The sequence below is a fragment of the Canis lupus genome, chromosome 10, assembly GCF_048164855.1.
Source record: "Canis lupus baileyi chromosome 10, mCanLup2.hap1, whole genome shotgun sequence".
NCBI classification, from domain to species: Eukaryota; Metazoa; Chordata; class Mammalia; order Carnivora; family Canidae; genus Canis; species Canis lupus.
This window is the reverse complement of record NC_132847.1, coordinates 23,536,021-23,551,711: the sequence shown is the minus strand read 5'-3', so window position 1 is coordinate 23,551,711 and position 15,691 is coordinate 23,536,021. Positions and strand designations below refer to the sequence as shown.

General features: G+C 57.1%; 1 protein-coding gene across 1 annotated transcript in view; it reads right to left on the bottom strand.

Annotated features, from left to right (window-relative positions):
• TCF7 (transcription factor 7) overlaps positions 1-15,290 on the bottom strand; it is a 40,649-nt gene extending 25,359 nt beyond the window's left edge. The window contains 3 exon segments of the mRNA XM_072841021.1: positions 14,215-14,339; positions 14,837-14,903; positions 15,024-15,290. Of these exon segments, the coding sequence (XP_072697122.1) occupies positions 14,215-14,339; positions 14,837-14,903; positions 15,024-15,275 (444 nt within the window). The 5' untranslated portion in view covers positions 15,276-15,290.
• Positions 15,291-15,691: the final 401 nt, after the last annotated feature.

The window sequence follows — 15,691 nt, the reverse complement described above, 5'->3', positions numbered from 1 at the left end:
GCAGACATACCCTAGCAAGGCTTGTGCCATATTATCCTCAGCCCCCGCTCTGGGCCCTACTGCCCAGGACACGGTGCTCTCCAGAGGACGGCCCGAGAGCTCCCCACCCACAGCGTGCCGGACGCCTTGTGCCCGCCACCCACCGCAGAGCACGGAGCCGTGGCTGTGTGGCTGGCCGAGCTGGAGGCCTGGGGGATGGCTGGGCCACACCCTGTGGACCAGGAGGCTTCGGTCCCACCTGCCAGCAGAGGACTGTTGCTGTGGTTGCACAGAGCCCTGCCAGGTGCGTGTGGCCAGTCTACCAGCTGCCTGGCCTCAACATCAGATAACGGGGCCCTGCCACAGCAGAGGTGAGGACCAGAGCCCTTGCAGGAGGCCTTGGCAAACCACAGGCCTGCTCTAGACCCAGCCTGGCCCCAAGGCACCCTCCGAGCTAGCTGAACCTCACTGAGCTGAGTGGCCTGGCCCATAGCCTCCAGTGGTTTCTGTGCATTCGTTTACTTGTGTTTTCCTTCCTCCTCTTTGAGGTGAACGCCCCTCAGGACAGGATGTTTTTAGAGGAAAATAGAAGCTTCCGGGAGCTGCTGCAGCTGAGCTGCTAGTTGATGCTGCTGACACACCGGGTGGGGACTCTGCAGCAGCCCTGTGGCAGGGCACCCCTGCCCTCTCCACCCTCCCGGCGCAGGTGGTCTTGGTTGGCTCCTCCTCGGTGCCTGGCTGTTCAGGAGCCTGCCAAAAGCCGAGTAGGCCAGGACGGCTTCGGAGCTCAGCCTGTCTTTGGCAGGAGGGAGAGCAGGCTCTGCAGATGGGGGGATTCAGGGAAGTTCAGAGATTTGGTTCCCCGGAGGAAAGCCAACAGGCTCTGTAGGAAAGGCAGGAAGAGACGGCAGCCTGGGCTGCTAACAGCCCGCTGTGTCCCCAGGCACGCACAGCAGACCTCCACCCCCTGCCAGGATCTGACCAGTCTTCCCCTGTCACCTGATGACCCGTGCAGACTTTGCAGACAGGGAATGGGAAACCCAGAGAGGCTAAATAGCGTGCCCAAGGGCTCATGGCAAGTAGCAACAGATTGGGATTGGAATCCAGCCCTGTGGGGGTCCTGGCCAGAGATCTTCTCCACTCAGGGACAGACCTCAGACCAACATGGAGACCCTGCACGCGAAGCCAGGGCTTCCCAGGTTCCCTTTCCCTCTCTCTGAGCCTCCCCACTCAGACCTCCAGCCCGCCAGGGACCCAGGACCCCTGACTTGGCCAATGACCCCTGTTGAGCACCTTTCTGACTGACCAGCAGTGTGCCTTCGCCCTGTCCTCACAAGTGACTCAGTTTCTCCATCATCAATGACTAAAGGAAACGTGATGGGTCATCCTTCCCATGGGGTCTGGCCTGTGCTCACCCCTTCGCAGGCGACGAGGGCTCGGGACAGCAGCCAGCAACAGGGGTGGCTTTCACTGGGGCCTGTCTAGACGAGTAAGCAGGCTGCCTAGGAAGGAGAGCCCAGAGAGCCCAGGCAGAGCCTAGAAAGGCAGGGGGGCTGATGGGACCCCTGGGGCCGGGCGGGGGACACCTGGAGATCTCAGCACTGCACTTCTGCCCTGATTAATCTGAGCCAACTTCTGAGAAGCGAAGACAAGACGGGTGTCTCTGGTAAGCTGTCTGTACTAGACCCAGAAGGACCATCCCTCCCTGGGGCCGTGGTCAGGAAACTCACTTGGGTCTCACCTTCATAGCTCCCGCCACTTGAGGCCCCGGGGCTCTGCGTGGACTGAGCCCAGCAGTTTACACCAAGGCAGGCAGGGCACAGAGCGGAAAGGAGCCGACCCAGGCTTCAGCGCCCTCACCAAGCCCTTCAGACTCGATGTCCACAGAGAGAGGAGCGCAGGGCTGCTCCACCTGCCACAGGGGCCCTCCAAAGAGAGCCCCCTGAGGAAGCTGAGTTAGGGGGTTCCAAAAACCACACCAGACAGCTGTTGCAGACAGATACTCACCTAGGTTTACCAGTATAAAAACACAAGGGAGAGGGGGAAATCCCAAACTCTTGGGGGGTAAGGAGTGGGGACGGAGGTGGAAGGGGTTCCCAGGGGGACCCAGCTGGGGCTACAAAACCCACGTTTTTAATAAGGAGTATATAGGCATGTTGTCTGAGGCCAGGAAGCTTGGTGGTAAGGGCAGGAAACACAGAGGCCTGGGTTCAAATCACTCCTCCAGCATTTGGAAGGTATAGGTCTCCCCAAGCCTTGTTGGGCTCCCAATCCAGGTATGACTGTCAATATCTCAGGAGGTTGATGTTGGGGTTAAATTAATGAAGAACAAAATAAAAGGGAAAAAAAGAAGACAAAAGCAAGCCCGTCCCTAAACCAGGCTTTTCAGGAAAGCCGGATTTTGGGTCAGGCTAGGTCCACTGGCCCTTGATTTTTCCTGTGGACTCCTGCCTGACTGCTATCAGGCCCGACGGCCAAGCTCCTGACCGGCCTTCAGTGACCAGAGCCAGGGGATGGGAGGCAAAGGAGGGCAGCGGTATAAGGAAACGCTGTTCTCAAAATGCCCCAGCCGGACTTGCCCACGGGGGAGGGGAGCGACACAATGCCAACAGACATGATACACCATGCCTGGGGACACGGCCATTCCCAGTGACTCGGGGCATAGGACAACCTCCAGCCCAGCCCCACAGCACACAGAGGAGGGCACCTGCTCCAGAGAGGCCCCACACTGAGCTCGAAGCCAAACCACGACCAGAGCTAGAAAGAGCAAAGGGTCCACTAACAGACCATGCTTCCGTCAGCCGCCAGCCCTGATCTATCTTAAACGTTATTTGGAAACATGTTCCAGGGCAACATTTATTCTGGAAACCCTGAGCTCCTGCTTCCAACCACAAAACACAACCCTGACTTGTCAGATGTCCAGGGAGGAAAGTATCCAGCCCTGACCTAGGCCCAGAGCTGTGAGGTCATGTCCAGGAGGGGCATTGAGGGTCAAGAGTGTCCTCGGGCCCAGAGCACCCAGCTGGTTCCAGCTCACAAACCCAACAGGCGTGAAGGTACCACTCAGCATTAAGGCCTCCACACACTTAAGAACAAAGGGGCAGAGCCACAAGGAGCATGGATCTTGGGACAAAAGAAACCTCAGTGCAAGCCCTACTCTTCCAGGTCCTAGCACATTCTTCACCTCTCTGAGCCTCAGCTTCCTCATCTGTAAAATGAGAGCAGTAACAGTAACCACTTTCTCAGCGTCCTATAAGGATCCCAACTCTGGGACTCCAAGTTCCGGGCACAGTCCTGGCACTTGGGAAGCTCTCGACACATCCACCACTAAAGCTGCTGTTATTCATTCTTTCTTTCATTCTCTTTTTCTTTTCTTTCTTTCTCTTTTTCTTTTCTTTCTCTTTCTTTTCCTTCTCTCTCTTTCTTTTCTTTCTCTCTCTCTTTCTCTCTTTCTTTCTTTCTCCTCGCTGAGCCTGGAGCTGGATGTGGGGCTCCATCCCAGGACCCTGGGATTGACCTGAGCTGATGGCAGACGCCTACCCCACTGAGCCACCCAGGCGCCCCTGCTGTCACTCTTTCAACAACGGTTTGCTGAGCACCTGCTCTGCAGGGCTGTGCGGGGCACTAAGATGCCAGCAGTGAAGAGGACAGATGTGGCCCTGGCCCCATAGGTCTCCTCCAGCCCTTTCTAACCCAAACCACCAGCCCTGAAAACCTACCTCAACACAGCCATCAACCCTTGTGGCCTTGGCAATCCTGGCCTCATCTGCCCCTACACCCTGCAGACTGGGGTCGCCCCCAAGCCCCACCCCTGGAGCTACCCACCACAGCTGGGCGGTTCCCGCCAGCACACTGCTTCAAGCTGGCCAGCAAGCTGTGGGGCGGCTGCCACAGCCTGGCACACACTAAGCAGCCGCCCTGCCTGGACCCCGGCTGTACCAGCAGTGACATCGCTGCTGCTGCCACAGAGCTCTCTGCAGGCTGTCCCTCGGTGTCCCCGAGGGCCCACCCACCCTCTGCCCGCCTGGCCACTGGGCCAGCCACAGAGCCATCTGATTTGAATGAAACTTCAAACTTAATGACTTTCATGCTGGTTATTTAAAATGCAATGTAATTTTCTTAAACACCCTATTATTTCCTTTGATAGCTACAAAGCTTCCCCCAATCCCATAAGCATGTTTATTTTTAGGGAAAAGAGTGGTTTGCAGTTGGTCATACAGACCATAGGGAGAGGGAACCCACAGAAAAGCAGGGCAAAGAGTCAACCCCAGCAGCCTGGAGATGCACAGCTGCCCTGCCTTCCTGCCAGGGCTGGCATTCCACCAACACCGTGGGGCCCTGGGCAGGCCCCCTGCCCTTCTCAGGCCACCACATCAGCCAGTGGCCAGCTGCCCCCCTACAGGGCCCCAGTCTTCTCATCTGTAAAATGGTTCCACTAGCCTCCCAATCCGTGTCCCACAGACACTCCAGACATGTATGGAGCTGGGAAAGTGGTCCTGGGACCACCGACACACCCTGAGCTGCCTCCCGCCTGGTTCCTTCAGACATTCTGCTCCGGGGAAAGCCTTGCGGCCTGAAGCTTTGACCAGCTGGATGAGATCTGTGCCCAGATAAAGTGACTCCAGGCAGTGGCTGCCCACACTGGGAGGGTGGGTGGGTGTGGCCCTGCCAGTCGGGGCTCCCCATCAAGGGAGGTGGCCTGGTGGTGGGTGTGCGTGCAGAGGTCAGCTGAGCCCCGCCAATGCGGGGCGTCCTCTGGGAGTGGCTATTTTTAGATTCTAGGCTTTCATGTGGCCAAATGATGTGGAATTTACAAAGCATCAGTAATGCGTTTCAGATGGCGGCCCAGCAGACCGGGAGGCTGGGCCTCTGCCACCAGAGCCAGGTCAGAGTTAGTCAGAATGCCCTCTGCCTGGATTCCCATCACCTGTCCCTCCATCCCATCTCCCTTGCCTGATGGGGAGGCTGGCCCTGGAGCAGTCCTGGCAATGCCCAACAAGAGCCACCTGAGGCCCACAGGAGCTGCAGGTGTCTCCAGCCAACACTTACCTGAACCTCAGAAATCCTCCCTGGCCAGGGATTCCCCACTGCCAATTTAGTGAAGGAAACCAAGCCCCAGAGAGGTTAACAGATTTGCTAGAGATCGCATAGCCAGGGAAGAAAGTGGCCCTGCCCTCTGGCTTCCTTCTCCATCACAGCTCCCTGCCCTCATGGGCCTAGTGGGCTATTTCATGCCAACCCTGGCTAGGCCAGCCCAGATACTGTGGGGAGGGGCCCCTCTAACTATGCAAATCCCCAAAGCCCAAGTTCCTGGGGTGGACCGCGTCCTGCCTGTCTGTGCCTTAGCCATACACTCATCATTTAGAAGCACATAGTGTAATGCTCTGACAACTCTCCTGTCTCTAGAGAGGGAAACAACTGATCATTTTAATGAGAGAGGTAGGGGAAGCTTATTTGGCAGAACGTCTGCCTCCTCTGACCTCCAGGGAGCTCTGGCTCTGGAGTTGGCTATGGCACAAAAGCCATGTCTGTTGGCAAAAACCAGGCAGTCAGGCTCCATGGGACAAGCTACGTGGGCAGCCTCCCCACAGGAGGGGGCCCAACTCACACCCATGTTGGCCGTACCCCAAGCCATGGCCCCTACCCAGCAGGGACCCATGCACAAGGGGACTGCGGCATGGGGAGCCCAAGGTTCTAGCAGGACCAGAATAGGCCAAACCCTATGACCAAGACAAACCCACCTGGGACACCCCTGAGAGACTTTGCATGCTAAGGCCACATCTTTGTAAGGCGGGGTGGTGGTGCCCAGACCAAACCCCAAGCATCACAGATCTGTAAGAGGAGGCCCCAAACTGCCTGAAGGAAGAAGCTAACAATGTCCTAGGTTCTCAGAGACTCTCCCCAGACTCCAGTCCTGCTGAAGACAGTGCTGGTAAGAGGCCCTGACTAAATCACTGCTGGGCCGAGGGACTCAACCTCTGGGGGTGCAGTTCCTTTCAGTAAACAGACCCTAAATGCATGACCCTAGAGACAGACTGAGCATCAAATAACATGGAGATGCAAACCTCCACCTCTGAAGCTCTCTTGCCTGGCCTGTGCCTACACACCAGGGTCTCCCCTGCCCAAAGTCCACCCCCTCCCTCAGCCTTGCTCGTGCTCCTCCCACCAGCTCTGGGCCTCCCAGCATCCACCCTGCTCCAGCTGCTGGCCCTGTCTGCCTCTCCCTCCGTGTCCAACTCAAACCATCTGCCAATAGTCACCACCTGGTCTTTCGTGTGCTCGCCAGCCACTGCCAGGCTCTAGGACTAGTGCCACCGGCCTATCAAGGTCACGTGCTGGGCCCTCCCTGCTGGCTCTTCCCCAGCCTCACCTGGTACTCCTTGCCGGCCCTGGGCTTCGGGCTGCCCTTCTAGTGACCAAGAACATACTCATTTCTGCTTTTCTCTGCTCAAACTGCCCCTGCCCCCTCAGAGCGTTCCCCCATTTCACCTGTGCAGGGTTCCAGCTGGTCCTTTCAGGAAGCTTTTCTGGCTGCCCGCCACTGGCCTCTCCTTCCTTACTGCCCTTCACCAACTTGGGCAGAACCTCAAAGCTAACTGTGAGCCCCCAGGAGTCTTTGCATCAAGAGAACTGAGCTCCGGGAGGCAGTGACTACCACCCCTCTGTGCTGAGCCAAGGCTAAGCTAGAAAATGCCAGTAGGGGCCTGGAACCAGGGTTCTAGATACAGCAGCCACTCTGTCACCAGCCACGTGAGGCCCTGGGGCCAGGCAGGCTGGCCAGCTTGGCTCCACGCCGCTGAGGGGAGCCGGCTGCGGAGCTGAGGAGGAACAGGTGTCGTGGTCGCATCTCAGTCCAGCTTCAGGAGCACCCAACCACCCTCTGAAGGAGCTCTTTCACCCTAGTGTTAGCAACCCGCCCCAGTGCTTGCACTCACAGCATGTGCCGTGGACCATGGACCCCAGACACACTGCCTCCTTCCATGCCCCAGGAACCCAAAGAGGTCGGAGTCCTCCTTCTCATTTCTAGATGAGAAAACAGCCTCCCAGCAGTTAAGGAACTCACTCGGGGCCTCTCAGCCAAGGAAAGACAGATACGGTATTCGAGGGTGGATCTTCCTCCCTTTCCGTGCCTCGAAGGGGCCTTGGAAAGGTCCCTTCCCTGACCTGGCCTTCCTGTCCCCACTGGTGGAAGGAAGGTGATTACCCAAAGATCTATGCACTGTACTGCTGAGGAAGGGAGGCCCTGTGACCTGATAAAACACCTGTTTCCTCCACCAGAGTCTTGTTTGTACACAGTGGCAGGAAGCAGCCAGTCACAGGCATGAGGGAGTGTGACTTTACGGCTCCAGGACCACAGGCCCCTGAGGAGGCTCACAGGGAAGAGGAGGCCACGGCACCACCTGCCCCTCCCTGCAGCCAGACCTACCCTAATCCAGCCTGACCTCAGCAGTCACGACTAGAAACCCAGGCCCCCAGAGCCCATTCTCATAGCTCAGCTACACCTCCTTTGCTGCCGGGGCAAGGGGTGGGGGGTAGCCTCAAGAAACCCAGGAGGCCATGGGCTGCTGGCAGCTTCGGGAAGTAACCACCAAGCTCTCTCCTCTTCAACCCTACTCAGTCTCAGGGTACCTGGGGAGATGGATAGAGCTATGGAAGCTGGTCCGGTGAAACCCTGATACATTTGAGGGAGGAACACCTGGCCCTTGGTGACCTCAGCCCACTGAGCTAGAGGAATGGGCAGGGGTCCTGGAACTGCAGCCCCTGGGGACAGGGTGGGGCAGGACCGGCAGGATGAGCCTCCTTTTGGTATTTCCCTGGCCCTGAAAGGCAGCAAGAGGATAGTCTGAAGGTTAAGATGCACCTTGGGGGCCACAGATTTTCCAAATACCACAGCCAATGCCACACAGCCTTCTAAGTCAGGAAGGAATGCAAGTCAAAATAACTTTTAAGTCCTATTTCCCACCATGAACCTATTAAATGAACCAAAAAGAAACTCCATGTTGGAGTTTGCATGCAAGGAACCCGCAGTAAACAGGGCTCACAGGGGAGCAAAATGCTATGATTCTTCCTACTATTTTAAGATTTTATTTTTGTGGGACGCCTGGGTGGCTCAGCGGTTGAGTGTCTGCCTTCAGCCCAGGGAATGATCCTGCAGTCCCAGGATCGAGTCCCACATTGGGCTCCCTGCATGGAGCCTGCTTCTCCCTCTGCCTTTGTCTCTGCCTCTCTCTCTGTGTGTGTCTCTCGGGAATAAATAAATAAAATCTTAAAAAAAAAAAAAAAAAGATTTTTTTTTAATGTAGTCTCCACCCCCAGTATGGCGCTCGAACTCACCACCCCAAGATCAAGAGTTGCACGCTCTACTGAATGAGCCAGCCAAGCACTCCTGATTCTTTCTTTTAACCTCGTAATTCTCCTCAAGCATATTGCTCCAAGAAAATAATCGAAAAGGAACCTGAGGAGTCATTTGTACATAGCATCACTCCCACTGGCAACGAAGGCAACCCATGAGCAAACTAGAAGCTATATGAGAGAGAATAAAGAGGCTTTATGTGGGCACCGTCTCGGGGCCTGCAAACATGCACCTCCACGGCAGGGGAAGAACCAGGGCAAGGCACAATGGGGTGCATGCATGGGGTGACCATGTGAGCAAAGGTCTGAGAATGGTATGGAAGCCAACAACCAAATGGGTCTTTTCCCTAGCTTTTCTTACAAAACAGCTTCAGCCCCACACTTCTTACATAAAGGGCTTCTACATGGCTAGGGAAGGGGGACTTCTTTCAGATAAATCTTTGGGGGTGGTAGGATGGAGTGAATAGTGAGGGCTCCCATCCTGGCTCTAAGTATAGTACTTCCCCTCCCAAGAATCCCTAGGTGAAGTCCAGCAGCAAGAAAGGAGCCACTGGGGGGGGGTGGGGGTGGGGGTGGGGGTGGGGGTGGGGGCACCTGGTGGCTCAGACGGCTGAGTGTCTGACTCTTGATTTCGGCTTGGGTCATAAACTCGGGGTCTTGGGATCAAGCCCCGTCTGGGCTCCCCACTCAGTGGGAAGTCTGCTTGAGATTCTCCCTCCTTCTCCCCTGCTCTTTTGCTTGCTCTGCCTCTGAGAATAAATAAATCTTAAAAAAAAAAAAAAAAAAAAGGAGGGGGGGAAGGGGCCTGTACACTTGTGTCCCTGCCCCAGAGCTGGCCCCCAGGGTTCAGACCTCCAGACTCCGGTTGCCCAAAGCAGAGACACAACCCTCCAGATGGGAGTCTATGTGGGGTCTACCACTGAGCCACACCAGCCTCAAAAAAGCCAGAACAAGGGAGAAGGGATCAATTATGGCCAACCCCCCGCCTCCCAAGCCCAGGACAAGCTGGCACCTTCCTGGGCACCTCGCTGGCACTGCTGCCTCTCATCCACACTCCCAACTCTGGTAGGGGGGTGCTTACCACTTGGATAAACAAATGAGGAGACTAAGGTAGAGAGATACTTTTGACAGACGGGCAGCCTCTGGTCTCAGTATAGTGAGTGCATCATAAAGCAGTGCCACCCACCGTGGTGAGAGCCACCAAGGTGGGTGAGGCAGCAGAGGTCTGGGGGAATGACAGAGGGCCACACTTGGATGTTCACAGGAGGTGTCTCTGGGGAAGTGATATATTTTTTTAATTTTTAATTTTTATTTTTTTTATTTTTTTATATTTTTTATTTATTTTTTTTTTTGGGGGGGGGGGAGTGATATTTTAATAAAGCACTGAATGAGGGCAGCCCCGGTGGCTCAGCAGTTTAGCGCTGCCTTCAGCCCACGGCGTGATCCTGGAGACCTGGGATCGAGTCCCACATCAGGCTCCCTGCATGGAACCTGCTTCTCTCTCTGCCTCTCTCTCTCTCTCATAAATGAATAAATAAAATCTTTAAAAAAATAATATAAAGCACTAAATGACAAAGGAGAAGGTGTCAGCTATATGAGAGCTGGACAAAGGAGAAGGTGTCAGCTATATGAGAGCTGGGGAAGAGAATTCCAAACTGAAAGAACAAGTGCAAAGGTCCTGAGGTGGAAAAGAATGGGATGAGTGTAAAACAGATAGGGACACTGCAGTAGCTGCTATTCAGGGAGAGAGGAAGAGGATGGTACAGACGAGGAGGGGCTGTCAGCAGGGGCCGGCCACCCAGGCTCTTGGGCTGTGGTGAGTGGTTTGGAGCTTACTCCAAGAGCAAGGGGAAGCCACTGCAGGGTTTCAGCACACAAGAGAAGAGATCTGATTGATGCTGGGCTGCTATGTGGAGTCTGGATCGGGGGTCAGAGCAGGGGTTCAGGTAGGGGCCAAGAAGGCAGCCAAAAGGGAGCCTAGAGGCGGCCCTTACTACCTTCTGGGTGAGGGATGGCGGAGGCCTGGGCTTTAGACGTAGAGAAGTGGGAGATGTGGCATGTGTGCAGGGGAGCTCTGGTACTCTTTGTCCTCATCTGCTGGCCAACTCTGTACCTTCAAGAAGCTGCTCGGTGGACCCTCCTCCATAGCCCACATGGGGGCCAGCTCCAACCAGGACGCCCCAGCAGGGCCTGCTGTGACTGCACTTGTCCAACCAGGACCTGGTTCCAGCCTGTTCATTTGTCTCCTCCACTCAGCTAGGCACTCCCAGAGGCAGAGACTGGTCATGCTCTGTCCAGTGCCCAGCCTGGTGCCAGACCCCTCCAAGCAGGGCTGGTGATCAACCCTCACTAACCCTCCCCAGCAAGCCCTGGCTGCTCCCTCTCTCTGAAGCTACAGAGGGCTGGGTGGATGCATCTCTGCAGAGCTTCCCTGGACATGGTGGCCGTGTGTCAGCAGCACTTCCTTCCTCTGCTCAAGTCTTGCTCATACCTGTACCTCCTGCCTCCCACAGAGCTCATTAGCACAGCCCTCATCTATCTCAGACCTTGGAGTCCAGGAATGTGAGCTCAAGCAAGGGTCCACTGCCTTAATTGGGATCCCCCACATTGAAACTGATGCCTGGGCCCTGGCTTGAGGGCATGCACACACACCAGGACGGTTGTGGAGGTCAGGCACTGGGGAACGGCCCCAAGTCCCTGCAAGAGCCAAAAGGCTCAGCCTTTTTATTTTTTTCAATTGAGATGTAATTTGCACATCATAAAATTCACTATTACAAAGTATACAATTCAGCGGCTTTAGTATATTCACGAGATTGTACAACCATCACCGCTGCCTGGTTCCAGAACACATCCATCACCCCAAAAAGAAGCCCCATACCCATTAGCAATCACTCCCCATTCCCCTCTTCTCTTAGCCCCTGGCAACTGCTCATCTATATTCCCTCTCCATAGATTTGCCTATTCTGCACAGTTCATCTAAATGGCAAAAAGCACAGCAACCTTCTAGGCCAAAGACTCCAAGTGGAACCCACAGAAGGGGCCACTAGAGCACATCCAAGAATTTGAGTTTCCCTAGGGAGCAATGCCTTATTCATCCCAGAATTTCCTCAAAGTCAGGCCCAGGACCAGCTCACTGGCCCTTCCACCCTAACCCTCACCCCCAACTCAGAGCAGAACAGAGCAAACAAAACAAGAGATAAGCAGTGGCTACTGGCCCAGGCCAGGAACTACCTGCAAGCGTATATTAGATGCCTCACAAACATCAAAGATAAACTTTGACCTAATTCTTCCTTCCCAAAACAGAGTTCACTAGAAGCCATGTACCAAAAAGAAGCACCCTTATGGGGGGAAAAAAATCTCCCTCTATCCCCTGGCAGATGGCTGTGAGGTGGTCATTTGGTCCACTGACCCTGGCAAGGTTTGAGTCGGCCTGCTTTGAGGCATCCAACATGATAGCCACATGGGCATTCCACCCACATGTGGGCAGAGGAGGATCCCAACATGCGCCTTCCCTGCTGTCTGGGGGAAGTTAAGCGACTGGCCTTAAAAGCTCTTCAGCACAACTGTTGACCGCCTAGATTCTCTCAGAGGGCAGTGGGGGCAGGTGGGCTAGTTCTAAGGCCTGTGGGCAGCAACTGGGCAGCATGTCTTCTGTCCCCTGAAGATGGGCTCAGGAAAGCAGAGCTTGGGAGGAAACCTCCAAAAGGAGTTTATCCTCAGAGCCCCTACAATGGACTCCTGACCCACTGTGAGTTTCTTTTCTAATGAAATGTGGTCCCAAAACTTGGAGTCAACCAATTTTGCTTTTTAAAACCAACTGTATTTTTTAATATCCACGCAACAGCAATTACTCCTATTTGCTATTCATTTTTAACTATCAGGTTTGCTTAAAAGAGGCTCCTCTATATTCATGTACATCTTCCTCACCCACTGTCACCCCAAATTAGGCCCTTGCCTCTGTCTCTGTCCCCAGCCCTGCAGAACAGCTGGTTCCAGCACACCGAACATCAGCTCCAGAACTGGTCCTTCCTCCTCCTGTGTTCCCAGAAGCCAGGCAGTGGGAGGCTGCAGCTGGGTGGGGAGTAGGACAAGGGGGGTTACCTCTATAGGAGAGGGTGTGACATACAGTAGCTTGAGAAAGATGCCGAAGTTGAAAAAACAAACGACCCAGGCCATGGGGAACAATGGTGTGCCTGCCCTCAGCCCCTACCCCCAATGCTGATGGCTGGAGTTGGCCAGCCAGCCGTTCGCCTACACTCTGACCAGTGTGAGCTTAAGGACACCAAATGGTCCCATCACCACACCCTTAAAGAGAACGAGGCCCTCCCACTCTGGGCATTCTCTCTGGGCCATGAAGGAATGCAGAAACCCTGCCTTTTCCCTGCACCACTGTGAAGATCACAAGAGGATGGAGGGAAGCCTGCCCTCCTGGGACTGTTCTTGGGCCTGGGCCTTTTGTCAAGTCCTGACTGTCACAGTGACCCCAGCGTTCCGTGCAAGCAGCTCACCTGCCAGCAGTTTGGAAGTGTAGGGTTATGCCAAGTTGGACTAAAAAGCATCTGTGTTAAGCATCTGCTACTGCAGGGCAGAGGTCTCTGGGGAGAGGTAGAGGTGTTGCACCAGGTGGCCAGGCCAGAGGGCAAGCCCCCTGACCCACAGCCTTGAAAGAAGCAAACACCTCATAGATGGAGCCACCCTAGAGCAGAAAAACTACTCAACCAACATGCTCCTTCTGTCTATGAGGAAATGAGGAGTCCAAGGGACAAGGGGCTCATTTCTATAGTCAACAGTTTACCAGGTTTTCCATTCTGAGGTTTCTAGAGAGAAGCCTCAATCTGTCTTCTCACCTCCCACCGGCTTCAGTATGAAAACAGCTTTCAGAACCAACTCCCCTCACTCCTGGTCTGAGACAGCCTGGCAGTTACCATCCTCCCTCGGGGAGACTCCCCAACTAGCCACGTGAACCGTCTACCTGCTGGCCTCTCTTGCACTGGGCCTCCATTTGGAGCCATCAGAGTTCTTCAAACACTTCGTGTACTCTAAGAGCTCTGAAGTCCCCCTTGATTTAGGCCAGCTGAGGACAGTCTGAAACACTAATCTCAATTTTTTCTAAGTGCAGCTGTACTGCCCCAATGCACTCAGAATAGACTCTTCGCCCTTTAGATCATCTGTGCCAATGAGGGAGAAAAGCAGGGTTTATAAAGACCGAGGGATCTTTTCAAAGTGCCTGAACATATTTAATTAGCAAAATGATTAAACGGGCCCCTTACCCACACCGCTGATTTCAAACACCTCTGCAAACCCTTCCTGGTGCATGTGAGAGCAAACCAGCCTCAGAAAAACCTACTCTCTACACATTGCTTTTGGGGTCTTTCTCTGGCAAGAGTGCACTGGTGCCAATAAGAATAAAGTAGAGCCGGTTTCTCCCCCACACCCAGGAGCTCTGAAGCACACTAGTGTCTCTGCCCTTTCCTCCAAACACCTAGGCTTGGGGTGAAGGCTAACTGCAAAGCTTCACAGCTCAGACCACACTGCGAACAGCATCCTTAGGAAGGGAGCGGATGGTGTCAGCTCAAAAAACTCTGGTAACAGACTGTACCCTGGCATTCCCTAGCACCAGGACAGGGCCTGCACCTGCTTGTGGGCCAGCTAGGAAGACAAAAGCCAACAGCTGGAGGAAAGGAGTGGTGCCTGGGGCCCTCTCTCCTGCCTTCAGCAAAGTTCTCCTGGTTCAGATCCCACTGGGTATGTGTGTGTGGGGGGGTAAGACGCCAGTATCTATCTTGTTGTAGGCGAAAGCCACTCGTTGCCCACGCCTCCCCTACCTGGTCAAGGAGGTGGCAGGCCCAAGGCCGCCGGGTGCCGGGTGCCGGGGCCACTTACCAGCGGAGGCTGAGGCTGGGGGTGCTGCCCTGCTCCCGACGGGGGTGGGTAGTGCATGAGCAGATTGAAGGCGGAGTAGACCGTGTCTTTGTACATGCCGCTGGCGCACTCCGGGGCCTTCAGGCCTGAAAAACCACAGCTGGGTCAGCCGCGCCGCCCGGCCGGTGGCTCCCCAGGGGAGGAAGAGTTGCCCAGGGGTCCCGCTCGAGCGTGTGGCCGGGAAGGCACGGGCCGGGGTGCCTCAGCTCGGGTGAAGGACCCCGGGTCCAGGCCTCCCCTCGGCGGCCCCTGCGTGACCCCCAGCCCGCCCTGCGGCCAAGGGACCTGGGCCAACGCCTTCTCCTCTAGGACCGGGGATTAGTCAGTCACCTGGGCAGGAGGGGAGGCGGAGATGGCGGGGGTCTGTTTACTCCTATAAAGGTCAGGGCACCGGAAGTGACTCGGGCCGGCGGCGCCCGGGAAACCCGCCCCCCGCTCCCCCCGCCCGGGCTTTGCCGCCTCCTGCAGCCTCGGGAGGCGGGGGGGAGGGGGGGAGGGGGCACGGGGGGCGGGGGGAGGCCCCCACCCCCCCCCCACCCGCCACCGGCCCTCAGCGGGGCCAGGCGCGCCGGGCGAGACTCACCGTCCTCCAGGGACTCTGGAAGTTTGTCGGGGAAAAGTCTCTGCGAAGCGTGCTCCCGCCCGAGCGCCTGCGGAGAGACCCAGAGGGGCCGTGAGGGGCGCCGGGCTGGCGGCCCGGGGCGGGGGGGGTCGCGGGGGCGGGGGCCCCGGGGGCCCGGGAGAGGCGCGGGGCGCGGGCCGGCGCTCACCTCGGCCCCGACCTCCGCTGCGCCGCGGGCCCCGGCGCCGGCCCCCGGGACCCCCGCGCCGCCCGCCGCGCCCTCGGACTCATTGACCAGCGAGGACTTGAGCTCGGCCAGGTCGCGCTCGGGGCCCGCGGCGCTGTCGCGGCTCTTGTCGTCCTGCTCCTCGCCCTCGTCCTGGAAGGCCAGCAGCTCGTCGGGCGCGCCGAGGTCGTCGCCCCCGCCCGCGCCGCCCCCGCCCGCGTCCAGCTGCGGCATGGTGCGCTCGGCCCGCCGGGGCGCGGGGCGCGGGGCGCGGGAGTGCGGGGCGCGGGGCCGGCCCGGCAGGCGGCGAGCCCGGAGTCCGGACCTCCGAGCCCGAAGCGCGGCGGGCGGAGCGCGGGCCGACTCCGCCTGGGCGGGCTGCGGGCGCGGGGCGCGGGGCGCGGGCGCCAGGCTGCGCGGCTCCGGGAGCTGGCGGGTCCGAACATCAAAGGCGCCGCCGGCCGAGTGCGGGGGGCGGGGCGGGGGCGCGGGGGCGGGCCCGGCGGGGGCGTGGCCTGGCCGCCCCGCCCCCTCCGCCTCTCCGCCGCGGGGCTGGGGCTGGGGCTGGGGCGAGGGCCGCGCGCACAGTCTTAAAGGGCTCGCTCTCCGCGGCGTTACTGCGAGGCGTCCGACCAGCTTGAAAAGCATCA